The 26,812-nt window shown below is 42.5% G+C and overlaps 1 protein-coding gene across 8 annotated transcripts in view; it reads left to right on the forward strand.

The window, feature by feature from the left end:
- BPGM (bisphosphoglycerate mutase) overlaps positions 1-5,139 on the forward strand; it is a 60,920-nt gene extending 55,781 nt beyond the window's left edge. For all 8 annotated transcript variants that reach the window (XM_074585152.1, XM_074585172.1, XM_074585162.1 and 5 more), the window contains one exon: positions 1,862-5,139. In XM_074585152.1, coding sequence (XP_074441253.1) covers positions 1,862-2,040 — 179 coding nt within the window. In that variant the 3' untranslated portion in view covers positions 2,041-5,139. The remainder of the gene's footprint in view (positions 1-1,861) is intronic.
- Positions 5,140-26,812: the final 21,673 nt, after the last annotated feature.

Here is a 26,812-nt window from a genome sequence, read left to right on the forward strand (position 1 = left end):
GGTTTAGTCTGGGAGACTGAGTTTGAGAGGTGGGCAGAACACTTCCTAGGGCCAGATTCTCTGTAGATATATGGAGACATATGTATGTTCTTAAAATCTAATATGTTTAAGAATCCTTGAAATAAGAGCTTAGGCAGCTTGGCTGCTTTTTTTGCAAACCAAAGTCCTTGAGAACACTGCTTGTGCTTGGTAAATGTGCTCAGTACTTTTCCTGTTGATTTCTGTGCAGTTTTAAAATTTTAGATGCTCCCTGAGTGCTTTTCTGTAGGTCTGTGATTCTGCTGCCTCCAACAGGTGAATTATTTATCCCTTGTATACCAGGACTGCTTAAACTGGCAGAGTATGACTCTTTTTAATGGACTGATGTAACAAGGTGTAGGCTTTTTGCAAGGGTTTGCCTGTTTCTATTGCTCCATGCCCTTTTGAAATTTAGTGCTAATCCACAGCTGAACTAAGTGCTTAGCCTAAGCAAAACAAGAATAGGTCACAGCAAAAACTGCATGCTTGTGTAGTCTCTGGGCAGGGGCATAAAATGGTTCTCACTTCATGATTACTTCTGTTTTTTCCTGACCTGTTGTCATCCCACTGTTGCTAAGTGGCTTGACTTTGTGGGTTTTCCTGTGAATAGGTTGGCTCTGCTTTTCTACTTAATGTGAAAATCACTGGTAAATTTGCACCCATGTGTTCAGAGAAACACCTGTTTTGTCAGCTGCTCAAGAGGATGTTTTCTTCATGCACCTTTGTCTAATTCATATGGTGTCATCGTTTTAGAAGCTTGGTTGTGTGCATTTTGTAAGCATGAATTACTTGAAGCTGTCCTGCTTTACAACAACAGGCTGCTCTTCTGACCTCAGTGCTTCTAAAAAGGGGAGGAAAAAAGAAATAAATGACATTCCCAATGACATTAGCTTTCTCTTGCTTGAAATTTTTGAGGAATAATGTCTTTGCAGTCACTGCTTCTTAAGGCAACCATTCAGACCTTGTGTGGAAACTTTTACTAAGAGGTTTCGTTGCAAAATTTACTTGGATGCTTTGGAGTCTTGTGTGTTTGATGTAAAAAATAACCAGCAATTTCATTGAGATTAGAGCCCCAGAATATTTTAATTAAGCACAGCTGAGTAAAATAAATTTTCTCCCCAAGTACGTTATTTTAGTGAAGTAGAAAAATACAGGAAGATGCTCCAAGTTGTTTAAGTTGACATTCTACCTTCTTTTTTCCCCATCTCCCTCATTTGAAAGTGGAAATGATTATCCTGTATCTAGTAATTCTGAGAATAGTACTGTAGGCAAGATACTATAAAATTGTTTTTGAGGAATCAGATGTGGGCAAACAGTGATCCTTATGCTAGAAGAATTAAATAATGATTTTTTTTTAAGACAGCTTGTGTGAGAAGCTTTGTGTTGAAAAATTAAGCTTGATATCTGGCCTTTTCAAAGAGACTGTATTGGCTGCTTAGGAGAGGTTGTTTCTTGTTGGAGCAGCACATGTGGATTCTAATCCTCGTTTGTGATGCATGAGTTGGGAAGGTATGGAGGAGAACCTGTTGTTCTCAATGTACTGTATTAAGGGAAAGGTATAGACTCCAGGGCAATTTCTTCCTGTTTATTTCACATGTGTAGACTAAAAAATAAATTGACTTCACCTTGATGGGGATTCCCTCCTCTAGCTGTTCCTAAAGCACTAACCAAGGTGTGGTCTAGGTGGGAATTGACCCTTGAGTAGCTGGTGATGTTGATGGAGGCTGGAACATGTCCTTGACTCTTGTAAAACTAGGTAATCTAAGAAATAAGGCTGAGCTAGATAGACAATTAGACAAGCTGTTCACTAGGTGTAACTGGTTTGGTTTTCTTCCTTTGGCAGGCATCTCTGATGAGGACATCATCAATGTTACTCTCCCCACTGGTGTGCCCATACTTCTTGAACTTGATGAGAACCTGCACCCTCTGGGCCCTCACCAGTTTCTGGGTGATCAAGAAGCTATCCAAGCTGCCATCAAAAAAGTGGAAGATCAAGGGAAAGTAAAATCTGCTGAGAAGTAAAATTCCACTAACACAGCTGTTTTCAAAGTGTGGTAATAAGTGATGATTTATGTATGACTGCTAGGTTGCACTGTGTGAAAGTCTCAATTTCAAGCACTAAATAATTGGAAGGGACAATTGTTGAGTCTCAAATTGGTAGATTAACCTCTGCCTTTCAAAAACTGAAACTTAGATCTCAGCATGAGGTTACAGATACTGAAAAACGAAATCAAGAGATCATTCAGGTAATGGAAACTTGCAGGGCAGTCTGCCCCAGATCTAGGATTGAGAGTGGCCCAGTACAGAAATAAAGGGATATATTATTGGTGTCTACCAACATCCAGTCTTAATCTGTTAAGGGGAAAAGCACCAGCTTGCTGGACTAATTAGGTCCAGGTTGTTATAGGCACTAAAACTTCCTTACTGATAAAATGTCACCAGGTAACGGAGTTATCCAGTATGATTCCTCTGTGTCAATGGCCATGACAATTTGTTCTGGATGGAGTTCCTTTGGTATTTCAGAACACTTTCAGCTGTACAACTCTTTGCCTTTGTTTTGAGTCTTCCAAGGCCAGTTCATGGACCAGAGGAGAATTTTGTACAGATTTTCAGACTGTTGTAGTTACCATACTTGTCTTTTCATTACACTATATTCCAGTTTTGAAGTAACCTAGAAGCAATCCCTTTTCCTCCACCATCTTTGCAAAGCCTAGCATGACTGCATTTTGCTAGCTTGCAGTAATAGGATTTAACTTGGACTTTAGTCCATAAACTAAGCACAAAGATTTCCTGCTCAGTGTTTTAATTATCACTTAGCTCTTAGTGGGTGATCTGAATAGCTTTGAAACACTTAAGTAACATGTACTAGAGGTTTCATCATCTCACAGTCAAATTGTTAGAATAATTCTGGTTTACCTCAGTAAAACTGGATATAGGAAAATCCCCCTCTAAGCTTTCTTTTGTTGCAAAGATCTCTTGATAAATAGTTCCACAGTAATATTAGTGTGGCATTCTCTGTATCAGTTTCTCTGGAGGGCTGGAAGAGATGCATAAGGCATGTAAGAAGTGTATGGGTGCAGCTCATTCAGCCATCATGCTGGTAGGGAGTGATGTTCTGCCATGCCTAAAAGCGTTTTCCTATAAAACTCTCCTCACAATCATAGCTTGATCCTACTGAGTGTGCCTTGCTGTTGCATTTGGCACTAAATTTGAACAGTTCGCACTGTGGTCGTGTGTAAGTGCAGCACGTATGGCAGTTTGTTCTCCTTATGTACACGAGCATCAAGATAATTCCACTTTTGAAGACTTGCTCTAATCTTACTTGCAAATACGAAACTGTTGCTTAAATTTATACCTGACCCAGTGTTTCAACACCTGAACGTCTGGATTCTGTCCTCAGTTACCAACATGGGTGGCACTTGTGTATGTACTGTTTGAGCTGAATGCATTCTCAGCATGGCCCAGCTACAAATATCAAGAGAAGCTGATGAGAATTCCATTGGTATGATGACAGTTTAAACTTAAAATCCTAGAGCGGCTGCTTCTTTGCAGTGAGGTGTGCTCATTTTTTAAGTGTGAGAGTATGGTGGTGTGTTTTTCCTTTGAGGAGAGCAGTGTGACAGTGTGGTATGCCTCAGACAGTCTCCCTGCTATATGGATGCAGACTTTCCAGGTCTGATGCTAGCTCATGTTAGCGTAGCGCATACTCCATAAAAGACTTTTTGCTAGGTGGTAGTTTCTCTTGCATGAATGATGCTCGGGCTTCTTTTTGGTTTTGTTTTTGTAGCCCTTGCAGTAGGAACAAAGTTACATGTTTCTCTTTTAAACATAAAGCTGGTAGGTTTCATCTTGCTTTGTACAAGTAAGGATATTTCAGTGTTGTTTTTTCTCTGAAATACTATTAGCAGCTTCCCTGCTGCTCTACTTGACACTGACTTATTTTTTGTGGTTTCTTAGTTTTGTGTACATAGAGTAACTCTGAATCTTAGTTGATACTTTACATGTCAGTGTTCTGGAGTTAGATTGTTAATCAGCAAATGTTCATCTGTCAGTGCCCTTAGGAGGACCAATGGCACTCAAGTGATTGTGTTCTTCCCTGAACATTCAATAATGTGTGAAGTTCAGTATGAAGTAAAAATTACTGTAGGCTTATTAACAAGTCAAGCGGAGCTGCCTGTTGTCAGTGGGAACTGCATGCATCCAGATATGTGGGCTTACAGGCCTTGGCTATCAGTGTCCGTAGCCCTTTGGCATTGTGGTATTGTAATGTAGAACTTCTTCAGGACTTGAGGTGCAGCTGAAATATATTTGGAAACGAATCCAGCTGAACTGGGAGATATGCTCTCTCCTCCCCTTCTCTTAGAAAATCCGTGATCTCTTTTGGGAATGGAAAGGTGGGTGAGTAAATGTAGAGAGCGTTAGTATTTCTTCTTGCAGCTGAATGGATGAAATTGACTGAAAAAGGTCTTTCAAAGAGTCATGGACAGTAAGAAAAGAACAGCAGTGTGATGTTTTCAGGTGGCACAGTTTCTGCAGTGCTGCTTGAGATGTCAGTAGTGACACTTCCCTGGGAAGTTTGGAGTCACAACCAAAGCAAATGAAGTCAAAGTGATGACAGGATTTTATGTGAATATCTGGTAGCAGTACTACCTTGCAAAAGTGTCAAATGGAACCAACTGGGGATTTCATTGTGCTTTTTAAGATTATTTTAACACCATGCAATGCTTGCTTCTGAATAGCCTTCTAATTAAATTAATGATTCATAAAATGTGTATATTCAAGAGACTTCCATCAACAGTGGTATACGGATGCCTGACCTTCAGGCATAGCTACATTAGAGGGAGAAATGAGGATCTTGCTGATGGCTTTAGAAATCATTGTTTGGAAAACACTTTCATCATGTTTGATTGAATATGCCTCAAAGTCCTATAAGGTAACCAATATTTCTACAGTTGACATTATGGATGTGGTTGATTTGGTTTGTTTATGCATTTTTAACTTGTGGTCTGATAGCAATAATAGCTCTAGAACCTTCTTGTAAACCTCTGTAAATACGGTGGAGCTGGCAGGGTCTTTATAACTCAATAAATTCATCTGAAATAAAATTAAATTTGACTTGAATCTGTCTTCCTTCTACTCCTTTCCCTTTTGTCTCCTTTCCAGGGCTGATAGTTAAACTGTGACCTTCAGGCTCCCAGAACTCATCAAGCAGTCATTGATCACATATCATGCAGTCAGTTGGGTAAAAATAGTGTTAGAGCAAACATTGCCTCATGTTTACATGTAAAGAAGTTGGCCTGGAGAGGAATCCATACCTGTTTGAAACTATGGGGGTATTTGCATAGGAACAACAAATGTTTAGTTTGAGAACGATGGAGCTAAACAAATATTCACTGTTTCCCATGCTAGCTTTTCTTTTTAATAAAAAATATTGCTTTTTGATGGTGTGTTTTAAAACTGTAGCTTTGGGAGAAAAAGCCAACCCCTTCACTCCAAAGTACTCTGATGTCAAGCAGAGTTGTGACTTGAATGACAAGTGCAAGGAACTGCAAGCCTGCTGAGGACTGTTTCTTGTTATTGACTCTTACTCAGAAAGCCTTGGATACTGGGATAACAGGAGGTAGTATAAAGGTCCTAAAAAGTTGAATGTTTGGGTAGAAGTGGGGAAGATGCAACTGTATGGCTTAAAACAAAAGCGTACTGAAGAAACAGACTTCTTAAAAGTTGGTCTTATGGTTGTGTGGAGAGCGAGTGGGGAATGGAGCGGATCACTCTGAGCCTTTTGTGTACTGATATTTAACATTTTGCAGTTAATGTGGGAATGCTGCCAGCCAGTTCAAAGCTGGATTGGTGTTTTAAGTTGTGTTTCCCCCTGCCCCTTCCCCAGTCACCTTTTGTACTTTACTCTGCCTTGGCTAAATTCTGCCTTAGTTATGCCTCAGATTCTTCCTGAGTCATGTCTACTGCTTTCTGTGTTGGGAAAAGACCAGCTAAAGACTGGCTTGGCTGAGTCCTCAGTACCTTTTTGTTTAAAAAAGGTTAGAGGGCAAGGGAGTTTGCTATGGTAAACTTGGTGTGCACAGCCTGCAGAGAGACTGATTGTCTCTAGTTTTCAAAATGTACGCTTAGGTTTTTTTTTTTTAGGAAACTTTTTAGTCTATGGTATTGATGGAAACTGCGTAGGGGCCAGTTGAATACCAAACCAATCCACCTCTCCTTTCACAAGTTGGCAGCTCTGAAACAGAGTGAATGCAAGTTCTCAAAGTTTGTAATAAATGGCACTTACCAATGGCTATGTCTGTCTTCCGTGCTGGCCACAGCCTCTCCTCAGCCTTAAATTCCTGGGGCAGGAAAGAAAGCAGATACAATGACAACTCCACTGCTCAAGGAAGCTCAGAGCTATGGTAGGAACAGACCCCTATGACTCAAAAGGGAACTGCAGAAGGGTTTGACAAGAAGGACACCCCCCCCTGCTTTGAGACCTGTGCCAAACAGGTGTTGCTGCCTCTTCCTTGTGTTATGGTGGCTAAAGGTTCTGTGGGTGGGTGAATACAAAAGGGAGCTTGACTTTAGCATTGCATTGGCAGCCTGGCTATGACAGGGCACCCCTGCCTTATTAGCCAGTTCCCAGGCCTTTCTTGGGGCTATTCTAGCAGAATTTAGCAGCTGTGCTGTGTCCCCACCCTACAGAAAGAAGAGGGAGAGGGGAAAGAGGCTCCCTGTTCTTGCTCTTCATGTTATGCTGACAGAGCAGGGGAGGGCAGCAGATACCAGATTATGGATGTGGCTGTGCTGTGAGGTCAAGCTGAGCGCAATAAAGCGGCCTGAAGATGACTGCTGGTTTTGAAAGGAGGGGGTATTGACCCACAGCTCAGTCAGAGATGGTAACGTAGGTGCTGCAATTACTCTAGTACTCTAGTGAATCCTACCTTCCTGACAGATGGTTGTCAGGCTCTTGGTAACTCTAGTGATTAAAACTGACCTCATTCTCCAGTTCAGATCTGTGTCTCTCCAGCTGTTACTAAACTCTGCTGCTTGTGCTTTCCAGGATCTGTACAGAAGGCAGTGGTGCTGGCTGTGCTAGGAGTGAGCAAGCAGGCGTAAAGATCCATAACTATCCCTAAAGACAAAGCAATTCCTCTTGCACAGATTGTGGCTGTAAATGGACTTGCACAAATGCAAGTGGACAACAGGTGGAGCAAGTGCATTGTGGTAAGTATGTGCATGAAAAGAGGAACAATTTTATACTCCTGTGGGCATATAGGGATAGCAAAGCATAATCAATCTCTTGTGAAAGGCACCATGTTTTATCTCTGCCCACACTGCCCTATAGTTTAACAAATGGTGTGAAGGTGATTTAGTTCTGGTGTGGAATAAATTGCAAACATCATCTAGGTTGCTTCTACAAACTGGCAATTAGTCCTATTTTTGTCTTGCATCAGCAGCTTCACTGGGCTAGATGAATTCAATAGGAGCAAGACTGACTATTTGCAGACAGATATTTAGTCTGACAAAAAAACCCAAAATCCACCTCAAAAGCCCACAATCCTGGTCAGTAATAGGACATTAATAACTCTGTGTCAGGAGTTACTGTGTGTGTCAGGAAAGGCGGGGGGGAAGTCAGTGTTGCATGAGAAAAGGAGCTCAGCAGTAAGCAGATGCCAAATAAATTTAGGAAAATAATAAAAATTGGAGGGTGCCTTAGGTTTCAGGGATCTAATTTCAGATACTCTTTGTAGTAATTTTCCCAAAAGACTATTCTTCTCCATCCCCTGTCATAAGTTGTGGAAATCTATAAGTATTTACATGCTTTCAAATTGAGCCTTATAAGGTAGGCAGTCCAGATGCCCGCGCTTAAACATATCTTGAAAAATGTTGACTGATGTGACTTGGCCAAGCAGAGTGAGTCTGTAGGTGTAGCTGACAGAAAAAGACTCCAGTAAAGCAAATTCCCAGTCTTGTACTGGGACACATAAGCCCTGATAGTGCTGCCTTCCCTAACAATTTAGTATAAAAAATGCTTTTAGTGATACAAAACTCATGAGCTTTGTTTTTGCACTTGCTGTATACTTCAACCCATGCCTGTAAAAGAATGTTTTTTTTTTTTTAAGTACGTACACACACACAAATTTCAATTGTAGGAAATATTGTGGGAAGTGATACTCAGTTTTTGTCAGGCGATAGCAAAGTAGAATGAACTTTCACAGGTCTCATTTTCCCAGATGAAAGCCTTAGGAGATCTACTGAAATGAAAAGTACTGTCTTTCAATATTGGAAATGTTATGTTCTGTGCTTTTGCTTCCATGTGGTTGGCTCAAGTGATTTCTGCAGGCAGCAGCTAGGAATACCTTCCACGAAGCTGTAAATCCTTCACATGTGCCTAAGATTTCTGAGAAGATCTGAGAACGACTATTTCATCACCTTATCTCAGTACTGGGGATAACTGAGGTACCTACACAGTCATAAGGTCAAATATTCCTCTTAAATTTAAAACTGCAAGACTTCTCTGACTTATAGGTAAACTTCATTTGTTTCTCAGAGTCCCTGCTACATTTCATAATTTTAATTCTCCCCAGCGCCAGGCTGGGCTTGATCTGATCCCAATCATATGCTGGTTTATATGGTAGATAAACTACTTTTTAATATTAAGAAACATACATTGGCAATATCAGATGCAAAGACATATGCAAATAATGATTACAAATACACATGGTTATTTTTATGCATATATAAATGGATAAATTGTTTTTCTTTTCTCCAACTTTTCTAAAAAAATTATAACTATTTTATATTATCAGTCCTATATGTCCTTGTTCATGTCGTAGTGTTAACTAGATTTCATGTTAGTACATAAGTCTGAATCCACTATTCTAAAGTGCAGTATGTAAAGTAGAAGGTGAGATCACCACATCAGCGCTTTCAATCTGTAAGCTTTGTTCATTTTGCTAAAGCTTGGAACTTGCCTATGAAGAGCTAACATGTTGTGGTGGCAAAGTTTGTATTTTTAGCTGAAGAGAAGTACAAATATATTTTTGCACTCGAAGTTGGGCAGAGTTTCTATTTAATAGATCTTAAACCTGACATTTCAGGAACATCAAATATCTTCTTAAATTTTTTTTATCTCCCCCCAAAAGTATCAGAATATATGATTGTGAGGGTTTCATTTGTTAAGAAGGATGATTGAAAAGCAATGTTGAGGCTTCCCTCACTGAATTAATTAGAATACGTGATTTATCAATGCAATTTTTCAGCAGCACAGGAATTCTGCATTTTGATTTTTCTTATGGACTCAGTAAGCTATGGCTCTAAGGTAACAAGTTCAGTAAATTCTGTAAGCAAATTATTATTCATTAGGAGGATAGGGGTTTTGTTACTTCATTCAAAGTTAGGAGTTGTGGATTCAGTTTTGCTGTAGGCTCCTCATCACAGGTGTGTCACTTATTTTTCCTGTCTGTGAAATGGGGACGTCACAACTTCATGGCCTCGTATGGCTGTGCCGCTTTCATTAGGAGCTGAGATGCTCCAATATACGACACGAGGACTTGTTCAGTTGGATGTGGAAGTTCCAGCAGAGGGTTTGCTTCAACAATGCGGCTCTTGTTTTAGTGCCTAAATGTGAGCAAAGCTCCTTTTGAAAATCTTTGTACACTTTTGAGAGCACTTGCCTACAAGTGTTTAGTAATGTCAGTGTTAAGATGGAAAAATAAAAAAAAAAAAGGCCTGAGAATCTAACATTTTGGGGCAAAAGTCTCCTGTCATTTCCATGGCTAAATAGATGGGTCTACTGGCATCTCTCTTCGTGACGGTTCATAAAGGTGCTGGTAAAATCAAAACGTCGTTAATATTTAGTATAATGCAGGGGGTTTTAGGCATATGCTCGAACTGCCAATATGAACTCCCTGATGGGAGGAGTACTGTTGCCCTTCTGGCTTTCAGTTCCCCTGGCAATGCGTTGCAGTGGCTACTGTTGATGTGGAAGAAATCTCAGCGATTCCCTCCCACTTGACAACCTTGCAGTTACGTGGAGTTGGCAGTCTTACTTGTGCAGACAGTGTACTAAGCAGCGGTGGCTGTATTGCAAATACGTACCAGGGCAGATTTCCCTAGCTGTATGCTGTCTCTGTATTGTTTTCACGCCTCAGGCTGGGCTATTACTAAAGATGCTCATGAAAAAATAAATATTGGTGGTGTATAAAGAAAAATAGATTGAGTCTATATCACCCTGGGGGAAAAAACTAAATACAGTTATTTCTGAAAAGGAAGCGTATGGCCTTCAGTATCAGTGTTCTAATAAAATTATTAAAGACTATAACAATGTTTAAGATTTTTCTGTGTCCACCTTCTTATTTAGTACCACTGTAACTTGCAGTATCTCTTATGGATGTGATTTTCACATCTTGTACGTAGGGTAGTAAGAAACTGATGTCTGCACAGTTACTCTTTTGTCTCTTCCCAATTCCAATTTATCTGAAAATATTTCAATTTTTTTTTTCTGTTAAGCGTAATACTTAATTGTCTTCAGAAATACAGGATAATTCAATTTGACTTCAAGAGCCATAAGATGATAGAATTGTAGAATAGCCCAGGCTGGAAGGGACCTTGAAAGATCATGTGGTCCAACCTTTCATGGGAAAGGGAGCCTGGATGAGATTATTTATCACCCTGTCCAATTGCATTTTGAAAACCTCTTGCAGTAATGGCTCCACACATCCCTGGGGATATTGTTCCAGTGATTGATTGTTCCCACTGTAAATTTTTTTTTTTCTTGTATTGAGATGAAACCTGTCCTGGTGCAACTTGCACCCGTTGTCCCTTGTCCTCTCTGTGTGGCTCCTTGTGAAGTTGGAGCCTAGGTCTTCTTTGTATCTTGCCTTTCAAGTACTGAGGAATGCTGTGATGAAGTTCCCCCTGGGCCTTCTCTTCTCCAGGGAGAAAAGACCTAGCTCCTTCAGCCTTTCCTCATAGGGTATGTTCTCCACCCATTTGATCGTCTTCTTGGCCCCGCTTTGGGACCCTCACCAGTTTGTCTGCATCGTTCTTGAATTATGAGGACCAGGTAGACACAGCTCTCCAGATGAGGCCTGAGAAGTGCCAAGTAGAGTGTGGTGATCACATCTCAATCTCTGCTAGTAATGCCGCTGTGGACGCAACCCAGGATCCAATTTGCCTTTGTTGCTGCAGCAGGACACTGCTGACTCATGTTCAGCTTGTTGTCTACCAGGACCTCTAGGTCCCTTTCAACAAGGCTGCTCCCTAGCCACACAGATCCTAGCCTGTACTGGGTTCTTTAGTTATGTTGCCCTGGGTGCAGGACTTTGCACTTGTCTTTATTGAACTTCATGTGGTTCTTGCTAGCTCACTCTTCCAGCCTCTCCAGGTCTGTCTGTAAGATGTATCTCCCTTCTGATGCGCCCGCCTCACCACCCTGTTTAGTGTCATCATCAAACTTGCTGAGGGTGCTTTCAGTCACATCGTCCGGATAATTTATGAAGATGTTGAACAGTGTGGGGCCCAGTATCAATTCATGGGGGACCCTGCTTGTGATGGGCTGCCAGTCTGAGTAAAAACTATTGATCATCACCCTCCGAGTGTGGCCTGTGAGCCAATTTCTTACCCATCTTGCAGACCACCTATCCAATCTGTATTTTGCCAGGTTGTCCAGTAGAAGGCTGTGGAAACAGTGTTGAATGCTTTGCTGAAGTCTGGGTAAACAACATCCACTGCTCAAGATCTGTCTGGATTCCAACCTGGCTTTAACAGATATTCCAGAAAGTGCCACTGATTCTTTTAATAGATACATCAAGCTGCTTTGAAATGACAAAGTCTTATGCCTCAGAAAGGCTTAGAACAACAACAAAAAGAATAATTATCATGTAAATACATTTTATGTATATATTCAGTACCTCCTGTTATGACTAGTCTTCTGCTGTTGACTAAATCTAATCTGAAATTTTATTTGCTAGGATTAGGCCTACAACATTCAAGTTCTCCCTGTGGTGCAAATCTGCAGGAGGGCAAACTGGGTAGCAGTGGAAATTACTGTATAAGCTCCATCTGAAGTTTAAGTGGACCATTTTGCTTGTTGGCATAGTAGCAAAAGGTAAATATCACCTCTTTGTCCTTGATAATGCATGTCACTTGCCATGTTCGATACATAAGCAGTAGAGTGAAGTTGTTAGGATTTTCCAGATGAGGAGATATTTCCAAAGTACTTTATCTCCTATCTTTCTCTAGTTCCTTATTTAGCTTCTCTGCCCTTCCCTTCTGCCACCTTAGAACTCAAGTTCCAGAGGAGCTTGGATTTTGGTGCTCGTTTCTCAGCTGGGAAAGAATTAATCAGATTTGGTCAGAATCCACCTGAAATAACTGACATCTTTGTTCAGAACAGGACATAAATGAAAAAACAAACAGCAGCAAGTGCCGAAACCATTTGTATAGAAAGCTGCTGTCTACACAATAAATAAGCGAATGCCATTTGGCTGAAAACTCACGTGGTCCTTCATGTTTGTTTGAGGAGAGTCACCACCTGGCTCTTGGTGATCCCTTTGGCTACTGTGTTTTTTGCATCTTGGCAGGCTTGTGGTTCTGCCCCATCCCTTGATGCGTCTCTGCCTTAAACTTCTACATCCAACAACACAGTACCTTCTCCAGCAGCTCCCATGCATCATACCTCCATGACACCTTCCTCAACAGTGTGCCCCACTGGTTTCAGAGCTGCTTTTAAGAGGTGCTTAAATGGGTGGACACAGGGTGGAGCGTGGAATAGGTCTGAGAGAGAGCTGTGTCCAAAAAGCCTGAGAAATGCTGTGCCGAGGTATGGATTTCCATCTGGATCACGTTTTATATTTTACAGCCCTGTCTGCATTCCTGTGATGCACAGGGGAAAATGTGGATTTTTACATTTTAACTGGAAAAAGCCACCCACCTGAGAGAAACACTAAGTGACCCGTTCTCCTCTTAATAATTTTTCTCTGCTTGTTTTGTTCTTTCTGTCTCTCCAGTGAAACTCTCTCCCACAAGTGACTGCTCATGCACAGCAGTTTTTCATAGCTGACAGTGGAACTACTTGCATAGCGGGAGCAACTGGATGTGGTAGGAGGCTGCTATGACCTGATCGGCTGTTGCAGCGTGTTGCTGTTTCGCGTGGGCTCAGCAATGCCACGTGACAAATGATTTTTTACTGCTATGGCTTGCCAAAGACTTCGGTTTGTGCCTCCGCCACTGCTGGTGAGATTTGTGGTTGTTCATCACCTCATGGATCAGGTCTTTTGTTAATGATGTCGCTAAAAAAAGCATCGTACTAACTTACAGGCACCACTTGATGTTAATTCCTTCAGCGTCCAAGAGTAGTGTGCCAGCAATGAAGAGGAATTGGTTGAGTTAACAAAGGGAAAAATCGATTGCAGAAATATTAGGGGTGCTATATTAGATATGCCTGTACTCCCAAATGGATAAGCTAAGGGCTGTCAAAACACTGTGCAATCTGTTTTCCAGTTTTATGTAGCTTTGCATTCGTTTTCCAAGGACATGAGAAAAAAGGCTTCACCGAGCCTGGTGGTTTGGTCTTGGTTCAAAAGGTGCTTAATGTGTCTCCAATGTCCCTACATTTAAGCATTACACACGATGATTCCTACTGTACTCAGCATTTCTGAAAAACCAGGTCACTTGAAGAGTTGTTTAACTGGAAGTGGAGTGTGAATAGGTGATCTGAGACCACGTGCTGGGGGAAGGATGAGGAAAGAAAGTGCCTTTGCCGTGCAGGTCCTGTTGCTAGACAAGTGCTCAGCCTGTGTCCACTGATGACAACAGAGCTCCTGATTGAAAACACAATAGTCGATCTGGCTCTTTGCTCTCACGTTTTGCTGAATTCACTTTGGTCGTTATAACCTGGGATCCTGATCCTTGTTTTCCTTGCAATAAATGGTGTAAGTCCCACTGACTGCAGGAGGAGAGGACCAGGCTCTCTACAGACTCTTTTTCCCCTGGATGCAGAAATAAAGCAGCAGACTTTGAAATGCAACCTTCAAATCTCGTCAGCATATTTCTTTCTAGATTCCTGGGAGGGCCCTTAAAGACAGCAACCCCGATGGACAGACAGGAAGAGGGCTAGACATTGCAAAGCATGAATAATCCTAAATTCTACCCTGGTTTTTCACCTAATGGAGCTCTGAGTAATAAAACGCAGTTTCTGAGAAAGCTTGAGCTTTCTACTCCACCTTCTGTTTACAGCCGTTTTGTGCGTTTTATTTTTGCCTGTGCTTAAAAGATTCATTTTTTTAAAAAACTGAGTTCCCTGTCCCTTCACTCAGGCGTGTGTGGCCCCAGCAGCCTAATTGCAACAGTAGCCTTTGCTTGATTTCTGAGAGCCACCCCCTAATCATGTCGACAGCTACTCAGTCTGCAGATGTATTGCTACTCGGAGAGAGCAAAAAGAGGTTTCGTATGGCTCCCTGTAAACAAGCGGAAGGAGAGAGCCCACGTCCGCATTTCCTACCTCTGCTACCAAAATCACAGTCTCCCCGTTGCAGCAGCGTGGACCCCAGTTCTGGCAGTAGAGAACCCTGTGGGACAGACCCTTCCTGTTGCTCTGGCGTGGAGCGCTGTTTCTGTGTTTGCTTGTGTAGTTATAATCTGTGGGCAGCAATTCTTTCCAGGAGGACTTCTTCAGAGGCAGGATTTGCAGGGGGCAACACAAACTGTCCCTAGGAGTTGGAGAGACCCGGAGCCATGATGAAGAAATCCCTATTTACTGTATTTGTGCCCCTTCTTGTTCTTACCGCAAGAACTGTTATAAGCATTTACGGTGTAAAAATTGTAGAGAGAGCAAAGCTTGGAATTCTCTGGTGGCAATTTATGTTGCGTTTGGTGAAATCATGTTGTAGGTTCCAGCCAGTATCTCTTCAAGATCTTCGTACAAATAAATCTCTTCACACAAGTAAATGAATGTCCAAACCCAGCCCGCAATAGGCCATTCTGACCACTTCCAGCTCTGCAACGCTCAGGAGCATCATTCTCACAAGTCTTTGTAATGCTGCTGTAAATGGCCCATAAAATGTAACTGTAAACTTTTTCAAGTTAGATTTAAACAACTGTGATACAAATTTAGATCTGGAGGAAGAGTTCCTGCCCGTTGTGATGCAGCACTTCAGGGCACGTTCCTGATAACAGTGTTTTCTTTACCAAGGGGGATGGATGGGACAGACTTTACCTCACCTCCTCATAGGTGTCTGCAGTATAAACATCCCCACTTGATCAAGGCTCTCCTTTGTCTCTTTTTATTGACAAGAGAGAGTAACAGGCCTTTTTAGGATGTGAGTCATTAAACCTGTTTTAGACATTTCATTTAGGTGAGATTAATGGTGGCTTCCCACTATTTGCTTCTCGCCAGTGACTCAGAGAGCTCCAGTCTGACCAGACCTGATTTAGCTCGTGTTTTACAGAAGCCTACAGATGCCACAGAGGCATCACCCTGCCTGATTGGACCTGGTTTCTTAGCTGCAGAGTTGATTTTGAGAGGTGATACACATAACATGCAAAGCAAGCCATGGATGGATATGTTTATGCTCTTATTTTGTCATCTGGCCCAAAGCTGGATTTTGCTGTCCATAAAGACAATGACCCAGAAAACTTGGTCTCACATGCAGCTCAGCTTCTCTTCCACCCCATCCAGGGCCATGGGGCCGGCTTCCAGCATGCTCCACAGATTGATACGCTGCCCAAAAACCGCCTTGAGGGGACGGCTGCAGGCTGCTCTTCTGTGCTCGCTCCTCGGCTGCAGTGCAGGCAAACGCACGGTGTTAAAAAAATGTCTTGGGGACATGATACTCCTCCTGGTTTCAGACCTAGATTGCCCAAGTCAGAAGAATTATGTTAGGGTGAATACAGTGTGACTCAGGAGAGAAGCAGATCCACATTTTTTTCTTAGAAAGTCTAATGCTTTAGGGGACTTAGGTTTTCATCTGCTGTAGTCTCCAGCAGGTCCTGCTGGGGAGACAGGTTCAAGGAAGAGGGAGCTGGGCTCCTTTCATCTCGTTATTGGAGTGTTAAATATTTTTACAGAATTCTGGTGTTGAAAGCTGTAATCTGAACGGTTGAGAAAAAGTTTGGACCTGCATACTTAGCTTCCAGAAAATGCCCACGTGAATTTCTCTGATTAAAGTGGAGCAACCACAAGGGAAATTCTCAGGACAGACAATTTCAAATTCTAAATAGAAATGTAACAGGAAATTAAAGTTAAAAGGAAAGACCTATGACCAATACCCATAAAGAATCATTTGACCAGTGTCTAGATTTCAGCTGCTTAACAAATCTAGGCAAGCCACCAAGAAATATGTATTTGTTATGCTTTTTCAGTTGTTTCTCAAGCTCAAACCACTTGAAATAAATATAACTGACTCAGGAAATTAGTGTATTAAGGTTTTCATTGATGTAATTCTAACTGTAACACATATTTTACAGCATTAACGTCAGCATCCGAGCATTGCTTTGCAGTCAGTATAATTGGATGCATCTGATAATTAAAGGCTCAATCCTGATCCCATTGATCCTTTTAGAACTGCTTCCTTTATGCTGCTTGAGCCTGTCAGCGGCTGTCTGTATTTCGTGTTTATGCACAGGTAAGAGAAATTTCAAATGGCAAAACCTCCAGTCTTCCTGACATGGCAGCAAGGTCTCAATCATCTCTTCAGTGATTTTGGTTTTGGGACACCAATGAACAACCATTCACCAACTGTCCTGCTTTCAATCCGTGACATGACTTTACGAGTAATTTCTTACAAGCTGGAGGTGAGTCTTCAGGTCATTAATATTCTGGATCTTTTGAGTTCATAAAACCTGTATGGCAATGCTGCCACATGCCCAGTACCACTAAACGGGACATCTAGTGAACTGAATGTATGACGGAAAAAGAAAATTATACTTAGTTCTATGTGTAATCCTGAGAGAACAAATAATACAATTGCAAGCTTACAGTCTATTAGGCTTTCTTCTCAGATTAATATTTCCAGACATTCAGTGCTAGAAATTTTTTTTAAATTAAAATTCTAGTCTATAGGGTGTGAGTGCACACATACATATAAATATACATTCTGTCTTACATGTGACAGTGTAACAGTAATTGTAATGGAAAATCATACATCCTGAGTACACTATTGTTACTCCATTAAAACTGCCTATTTTGGTGGCTTGATACCACTTAGTGGCCTTTTAAGTGAAAAAGACAACTTTCTTTATTAAAAAAATAAAACCAAAGCTTTTTAACACTTTCCGTCTCCTTACCCCAACAACCAAAGATGAATTGGATTTCTTAAAAGTCAAAGGATTCTTTTTTTTTCTTCCCCCTCTAGGCTAAGAACAAGCATGAAAAATGTCAAAGGAGGTAGCAGCTAATTATCTATATATATGCATATATTTAATGGCATACACATTTTTACATTTTATAGATAAGGAACTTCCAGTTTGGCAGTGCAGGGTTTCTTAGGGGCTGTACCATGCCAGCTGTAGCAGTAATACCAGTTGCTTCCCCTCCCTGAGTCCCATCCCACCCCATCCCATCGCTTTTGGGGTGGAGAAGCAGGGAGCCAAGCTGGAGCTCTGCTGTTGCGAGAAACAGCTGGCAGAAGCCCCTTGAACATTAGCACTTGCTTTCTTTGCCCTTGAGCTCAAATAACTGCTTTATTGGTCTCCCAGGCGAGCTGTGAGTCCCATTTGTTTCTCCAATGTGGTGGAGGGAATGAGAAGACCCTTCAAAACTCTTGCACGCATTTTTTTTTTGCCGCTGCTGCCGATTACAAAGCTGTTGCTGTGCGCTCGAAGGGGCTGGGATGCTTCCAGGAGTGGTGGGTTCCTGCCTGTACACGGGAACAAGCTGAAGAACGCCTGCAGCAAGGTGGGAGGATTTATTTCCTATAGTTTTTCAATATAGCTAGATAAATACAAATGAAAAGCAACTGAGCGTGGTATTCTCTAAGTATGTCCTGGCCAGGAGGAGTGAGCTACATAACACAGACACTTCTTTGAGCAGCAGAACGGAAGACAGATGGTTCTATAGGGAGTCAGTCGAATCTTGCTTGCTTGACGTCTTTAGCTAAGATTTGCTAAGATCTTCTCTGCTTTTAAAATATGTTGTAAGAATTCCTCTGCTGAGTTGGTCTCTTCCATCCTCCTCCCATGGAGTATTTACGAAGGGGCTTGGGGGCTGCTTCATTCTAAGTTAGAGATTAAGATCACAGGTAATTAGGCCCGATTTGTGAATCCTCCACCCTTGCAGGAATTTAAGGGGGTTCAAAATGTATCAGAGACACAGGCATGGTGCATGACTGACAATCCTGTTTTCCACATAAAACAAGGCAAAAAATTAGTATGTGGAGATAAAAAGCATTTCCCCAAATACCGTAAGATACTGAATATATGTACCTCTTCCCCATGTATGACCCTAAAGGCAGTATAAAATTTGCTGGTGAGAATCCAAGCAAACATGAGTCAGAAACCTCGTCTCCTTGTACGGATACTTATTGAGATAAAAGAGATCATCAAGCCGTTTGAGGTCTGCAAGCTGCCTGCTGCTGTAGGAAGAGCGATCCTCCAACCCTCTCATGTGTGACTTGGAAGACTCCCATCCGACCCCGCAACAAGCCTAGCTGTGCTTAGCTCTATAAAAAGCAAGCAGGAGGAAGCGTATTTCAAAAAACCAGCATGTGCTACTATTGCGAAGAGTTGGTTAAGTTTTTTCCCCCTTAGAGCATTTCAGGAGACAAAAGTGTTTTTTCATGCATTAAAAAAAAATCAAACGAGAAGCCACAACTTTGGGGTACAAATATTCTGTTTATAAAAACTAGAAATGATTTTGGGAAGTGGTTTTTAAAGATGCTTTTTAAATAGAAAATGGATTTAAGAAAACAGGAGAAAACTCAGTTTTAAGACCAGGCTTCTTTGTCCAAAAGGAAAACGTTTTGTGAGAGGCAAAAAAGAAGGGGGGAGGAAAGCTTTCGTGATGTCCTACAAAAATATTTGGCTTTTTTTGAACATTTCTATGTCTTTCTTTGCATCTCGCTCTGCCTCTTAATTGTCATAATTTAGCCTTCCCCATACGCAATATTATTTATAAAGGAATTTTGTTAAATACGTCATGTTCCAAAGGAAGGTGGCAAAGAGGAAGGTTCCTGTCGCAAGACAGCATTCCTGGGGGTAAGTCACTCCGCGAAAGCTTTCTGAAAGGCAGATAAATATGTTATAGGAAGAGCTCCATCCCACAAAGAATGTTTGTAGTGAGTTGTCTTTTCCTTTCTTAAAAGTACAGCGTATACACTATCTTGCCAAATCATTGTTCTCACATCAGCTGCTTTCCATGTTGAGAAACTGCATATCTCCGTGTAAAACTGCAGCTCTCCAAAGATGGCTGAGAGTTCAGGATGGCACTGGGTTATGGGGTGGAATAAGTTGCTGCTTCTACGCGTGGGTATGGTTGGGGAGGAAGGTGACTTTTTCCCCTTGTGTTTCACCAAGGACTGACTCTAATTCAGGCTTGTCAAATACTGTAGAGAAATGATCCTCACTGTATGATTTACTTAGAACATGAGACAGTCTCTGTAGGCATTTATAGCTTTCTGTGGTAGTAGATTTGATTACTATTTGTCCTGTCATTTCTTCTAGTGGCAGACACAGGCAGCAGAAGTTGACAATAAGGCAAATAATTATGTTTGCCTAACATTTTTTTTTTAAAGAAGTCTTGTCTAGATCCTATTTTCACTTGTTAATATCTTTGTTAAATTTCAGCCCTGCAGAACGATATTTTCCACACCAGAAGTTTTCCTCAGAATGGAATGTCAAAAGCCAAATCACAAAGGGCTTGCTGAGTCTTCAGTTAGGAAATAAACTATTTTTGCCACTGTGAAGTCTCAGGAAGAAGAAGGAGAGGATGCGTTTTGCCCTGAAAGCAGAAGGGCTGGGAGGGAGGTGGCAGCAGGGTCAGCAGAAGGGTGACAGTTAATGACTGAGAGAGAGGTGACAACTGAACTGCAACTGAGGCGAAGAAAGGGCCAGAGGAGATGGCACAGATCCTAAGACTCAACATTTCTTTTCTGTTGGCCAACAAATGGCTCTAAAGAAAGTTTTGTCCTTCCCTTGGAGGTGGTCCATGTTGTCTGCTTCCTGTTGGCACAAAACGTAGCAGTCCTAAGTGTGCCATAACACTGAGGGCAAGACATGGCCTATGGTGTCTGCGTTGGTCTTATGGGCGTCTTGAATGGAGATGCCTGTAGATCCCATGCATCCTTGTGACAGGTGATATTTGGGCCTGCATCAGTCATTTATCAGCTCTCCATGGGCATAGGAAGCTGATATAGGAGGTACGTGATTGTGAGCGAGCTCTGAAGCCCAGTGTCTTCTTACAGATATCTGTGCATATAAAACACAGGGTGCATACCTCCCCATGGAGAGCAGACAGTTTCCTTCAGAGCCAGCGCTCCGATAGTGTCTTTGACGGCAGGTGACATGGGCAAGCAATGAGTTTGTTCTTGGATGTAGCCTTGGGATGGCTCTCATGCAGCAGCGTAGAGGTGTCTTCAGAGGATAAGGGGCAGCTACTTTCTTAGTTTGTGTGGTTTGTGTCTTTGTTCCTTGGTTTTGACTGGGATAGAGTTAATTTTCTTCACAATAGCTGGTAAGGGACTATGTTGTGCATTTGTGCTGGAGCGTTGATAATTCATGGATGTTTTAGTTATTGCTGAGCATTGCTTACACAGAGTCAAGGCCTTTTCTGCTCCTCAAACAGCAAGTAGGCTGGGGGTGCACAAGAAGTTGGGAGGGGGCACAGCTGGGACAGCTGGCCCCAGCTGGCCAACGGGCTATTCCATACCGTATGACATCATAAAAGTAGGGGGGAGGTTGGTGGGGGTGGGGGCGCTGCTTGGAGACTGTCTGGGCATCAGTTGTTGGTGGCGAGCAATTGTTTTCTTTTGCATCACTTGACTTTCTTGGTTTTTATTTCTCTCTCTCTGTTATTATTTTGATTTTTTTATTATTTTCCTCTTCATTGCAATTATATTATTAATTATTAGTTATTATTTTATTTCAATTATTCCACTGTTTTTATCTCAACCCGCAAATTTTCTCACTTTTGCCCTTCTGATTCTTTCCCCACATCCCACTATGGGAGGAGTCAGTGAGTGGCTGTATGGTGTTTAGGTGCTGGCTGTGGTTAAACCACAACAGTCCCTTTTGGCACCTGATGTGGGGCTCGAAGGGTTTGAGATAACAACAGATTGACCAGAGCATATTAGAAGGGATTTATATCTGTTAACAGTTGCAGGTCATGATATTGATTCATCTGTTCTCGATACTAATTTATCTAATCTGTGCCATCCTTTTTTTTTTTTTTTTTTGCTGCATGTGTTAAAGATTGGTGTTAGCTTTTGCAGCTTGCTGTGCTCTGTAGTGATTAGTGATAGTTTGCCTGAAAGATTTGTTATTAAAACACTGACCTAGAGCTTAGTCTGATATTTGGGCTCTGTACTGAAGCCATTACAGTACTTCTGGTACCACCTCATGGAGACAGTTAACAATCATACTTCTTTCTCTGAGAAGTTTTTTGTGGAGGAAATACAGAATGGCACCTTTACCACCTTCGTCTGTGATGTTTTCTCCTTTGTTACAGTAACTTTTCAGTATCTTGAACATCCTTGGGTAGTTAAGATAGTTCTATTGGTGTTTCTTAGGAATATTGCTTTGGTTTTCTCTAAGGTTAACAAGCAATTTAGGAATATGACACAGGCTCTGTGACAGTATGGTCAAATGTGGCAAGGCATGTGGGAGAATATGGGCAGGTATCTAGAGAACTCACGTCCAATGGTCTGGAACTCCACTCCTGAACAACTGCAGGATCCTGATGAAGTGAGAGAATATTTGAAAAAAAACAACAAATGCTGTGGGTATTCCAAAGAGGCACAACTTACCGCACTGTGCTGGGCCCTGGTCAGAATCTACTAAACACTGCTCAATATTATGGAGCAACCTCAAGGAGAAGAGACGGTCTCTGGATCTGAAAACATACCAACAGACACTATGGCTAAACCAGACACTATGTCAGTCACCCCTATAACTAAAAAGAAACAATGGAAGCGTAAGTCAGGTAATTTAGTAAGGGATGAAGAAGCTTCCCCTAAGAGGGAGCAGGAGAAAGAATCAGAAGAGGCAACCTGTTCTGCAGCAGAGCAGTCACAAGAACAGGAGGAGGAAGAGACTGAAACAAATGAGACAGAAACCACCTGAACCTTTTTCCTAAGTGAGCTGCGAGATATGCAAAAAGATTTTAGCCCGCTACAAGGTGAGCTAATTCTCAGCTGGTTACTCCAATGCTGGGATATTTGTTTCCGTAGTCAAGAATCAGAGGGTAAGGAAGCCTGGCCGCTGGTGTCCCATGCTAAGGATAAGGACATTGACAAAGGGATTGGAAAAAGGGCAGGAATCCTCAGTCTTTGGCGACGACTCCTGTCAAGTGTGAAGGACAGGTATCCCCCTTCAAGGAAGAACTTGCAAATTCCTGAAGCAAATGGGCGACTACTGAGGAGGTATCCAGTATTTGAGGGAATTGGCTGTGGTGGAGGTGATCTATAACAACCTGGATGACAACCATGTATCCAAAGACCCAGCTGAAATCTGGTGCACGCAGTCCATGTAGAGAAAATTTATACAAAATGCACTGACGTCATGCGCCAACACCCTGGTGATAATGATCTAGACAGACATGGAGGCATCAACTATGGATGGACTGTCCAGACAACTCAGAGAATACGAAGATAATCTTGCTTCCTCCATGCAGGCTTGCATCCCAGCTTTGAAGGAACTGACACAAAATTGTCTGAGCAATATGAGATGTATAGGTCTTCCTCATGCACTCCAACCAAGGTCTCAGATATAGAGTCAGCCTTTTTCTGTTCAAGGGAGAGGGTACTGGTGGTGCACACCTCATGCAACCCTGTGGTTCTTCTTTTGTGACCAAGGGGAGGAAGTGGGATTGTGAACCTACCTGGAGACTAGAAGTTTTGGGGTACAGGAATTGCAAGGAAAAACAACAGCCAAAAAAGCATCTGTCCAGGAAAGTTACTGCTCCAGTGTTGGGCAGAGTAAAACAGCTGACTGCACTTTTGATCCTGATGAAAGGACTTCTGTTTTGCAGTTACAAAAATAAAGTAATGAAGACTCTGACCAGCAATAGAGGGGCCCTGCCTTTGGCCAGGTGGTGGAAAGGGACAACCAGGTTTGCCGGACTGTGTGGATTCAATGACCTGGCACGTCAGCTCCATGGGAATGTAAAGCTCTAGTGGACACTGGTGCATAGTGTACTCTAATACCATCAGATTACAAAGGGGCGGAATTCATCTGTGTTTCTAGAGTGGTGGGAGGATCTCAAGAACTGTCTGTTTTGGAGGCTGAGGCAAGCCTAATTGGGAATGAGTAGCAAAAGCATCCTACTGTGACTGGTCCAAAGGCTACATGTATCCTTGGCATAGACTGCCTTAGGAGAGGGTACTTCAAAGACCTAAAAATGTACTGGTGGGCTTTTGGTATAGCTGCCTTGAGTATGGAGAAGGTTAAACAGCTGTCTAGTTTGTCTGGTCACCCACAGGATCCATCTGTTTTGGGGTTACTGCGGGTTAAAGAACAATAGGTGCCAATTGCTACCATGACAATGCACTGGAAACGATATTGCACCAATCAAGACTCCCTGGTTCCCATCCATAAGATGATCCGTCAGCTGGAGAGTCAAGGAGTCACCAAGACTCATTCACACTTTAATAGTCCCACATGGCCAGAGAAAAAAAAAAATCTAGCGGAGAGTGGAGGCTAACAGTGGACTATCGAGGCCTAAATGAAGTCACACTGCTACTGCGTGCTGTTGTACCAGACATGCTAGACCTCCAATAAGAACTGGAGTCAAAGACCGCCAAATGCTGTGCAACAACTGATATCGCCAACATATTTTTCTCAATCCCTTTGGTGGCAGAGTCCAGGCCACAATTTGCTTTCATGTGGAGGGATACCCAGTACACCTGGAATCAACTGCCCCAAGGGTGAAAACAGAGCACTACCATTTGTCATGGGTTGATACAGGCTGCACTGGAACAAGGTGAAGCTCCCAAACACCTGCAGTATATTGATGACATCATTGTGTGGGGCAACAGAGTGGAGCAAGTGTTTGAGAAGGGGAGAAGAACAATCCAGATTGTTTTGAAATCTGGTTTTGCTGTAAAACAAAGTAAGGCCAAAGGACCTGCACAGGAGATCCAGTTTTTAGGAATAAATTGGCAAGATGGACGTCATCATAACCCAATGGATGCGATCAATAAAATAACAGCTATGTCTCTACTAACTAACAAAATAGAAACACAAGCTTTCTTGGGTGTTGTGGATTTTTGGAGAATGCATATTCCAGGTTATAGTCTGATCGGAAGCCCTCTTTGTCAGGTTACCTGGAAGAAGAATGACTTTGAATAGGGCCCTGAGCAGCAGCAAGCCTTTGAACAAATTAAAAGGGACATAGTTTGTGCAGAGCACTTGGGCCAGTCTGGACAGGATAAGATGTGAAAACCGTGCTTTACACCTCAGCCAGAGATAACAGCCCCACCTGGAACCTCTGGCAGAAAGCGCCTGGAGAGACTCAAGGTTGACCTCTAGGGTTTTGGAGCTGGGGATACAGAGGATCTGAAGCCTGTTACACTCCAACTGAAAAAGAAATATTAGCAGCATATGAAGGAATTCGAGCCACTTCAGAATTAGTTGGTACTGAAGCACAGCTCCTTTTGGCACCTCAAGTGCCTGTGCTGGGCTAGATGTTCAAAGGGAGGGTCCCCTCTACACATCTTGCAACTGGAGTTACGTGGAGTAAGTGGGTCGTGCTGATCACACAGTGGGCTTGAATGGAAAACCACAACTGCCCAGGAATTCTGGAAGTGATCATGAACTGGCCAGAGGGCCAAAACTTCGCAGTGTCACCAAAGGAGGTGATTCGTGCTGAAGAGGCCCCACTATATAATAAATTACCAGAAAATGAAAAGCAATATGCCCCCGTTTACAGATGGATCCTGTCGTATTGTGGGAAAACATTGCAGGTGGAAAACTGCTGTGTGGAGTCCTACGCCACAAGTTGCAGAAACTGCTGAAGCAAAAGGGTGAATCAAGTCAGTTTGCAGAATTGAAAGCCATCCAGCTGGCTTTAGATATTGCTGATTGAGAAAAATGGCCAGTGCTTCATCTCTGTACTGACTCATGGATGGTGGCAAATGGTCTATGGGGGTGGTTACAGCAATGCAAGCAGAGCAACTGGCAGCGCAGAGGCAAACACATCTGGGCTGCTGAATTATGGCAAGATATTGCCGTATTACCCGAGAGTCGTGCCACTGAAGAACGCTGGAACAATGAGCAGGTGGACCAGGCTGCTAGAATTGAAGTGGCTCAGGTGGATCTGGACTTGGGAACGTAGGGGTGAGCTATTCACAGCTCGATGGGCCCATGACACCTCAGGACATTTAGGAAGGGGTGCAACATACAAATGGGCTCGTGACTGAGGAGTGGAATTGACTATTGATGCCATTGCACAGGTTATCCACGAATGTAAAACATACGCCATAATCAAGCAAGCCAAGAGACTAAAGCCTTTTTGGTATAGAAGATGACGACTGAAACATCAATATGGGGAAGCCTGGCAGATTGATTACATTATACTACCATGAACCTGCCACAGCAAGCACCAAGAGCTTACAGTTGTGGGAGCGACTACTGGATGGTTGTAAACATACCCATGCCACTGCCTGGAATACTATCTTGGGCCTTGAAAAGCAAGTTTTGTGGCGAAATGGCACCTCTGAAAGAACTAAATTAGACAATGGGACTCATTTCCGAAACAACCTCATAGACACCTGGGCCAAGGAGCATGGCATTGACTGGCAGTATCACATCCTCTATCAAGCACCAGCCTCTGGCAAAACTGAGTGATACAATGGACTGCCAAAAAGTACACTGAGAGCAATGGGTGCTGAGACATTCAAGCACTCAGGTACATATTTAGCAGAAGCCACTTGGCTAATTAACATTAAGGAATCTGCTAGTTGACCTGGACCTGCCCAGTCAAAACCCCTGCACGCTGTGGAAGGAGATATGATCTCTGTAGTACATATTAGGAACTGTTTGGGAAAAAGAGTCCGGGTATTCCTTCCTCAGGAAACAATAATCCTATTCATGGGATTGTTTTTGCTCAAGGATCTGAGTAATGCAGAAGGATGGGGGAGTCAAGGTGATTTAATCCTGGGTGAAAATAATCCATGATTTCAGTTGTATGATGGTGGCATTACATGATGCTGTGTGCCACCACTGCTGTGACTGCCATACATCAAAGGTAGTACAGCAGGAACCTCTCGCTGCTAGCCAAGCTAGAGGCAGGAGGAGAAATTCATTGCAATGTTAAAACTTAAGGCCCCTACCCCTAGGGACCGGACACACACACACACGTAATGGGTACACCTTTATACTGTTGTAACCCATGACTTGAGTTGCACGTTGGAGGAATTACTATATCAGGAACGACCTGAATAGCACCACCTATCCTGTCCTGAGTGACAACCATAACAGATGGAATACGAAATCATGGACTAAATGAACTCAATGGACATTTTGTGGACATTTTATGGACACCTTACAGGGGTGGTCCATAGACTAAGGGACTGATATCTGTGTATAATATCAAAGGATGGGAAGCAGGTGGGGATTAATGAGGATGTATTGGATAGTGTGGGACCTGAGC

This window comes from Larus michahellis, chromosome 1, assembly GCF_964199755.1.
Source record: "Larus michahellis chromosome 1, bLarMic1.1, whole genome shotgun sequence".
Lineage (NCBI taxonomy): Eukaryota > Metazoa > Chordata > Aves > Charadriiformes > Laridae > Larus > Larus michahellis.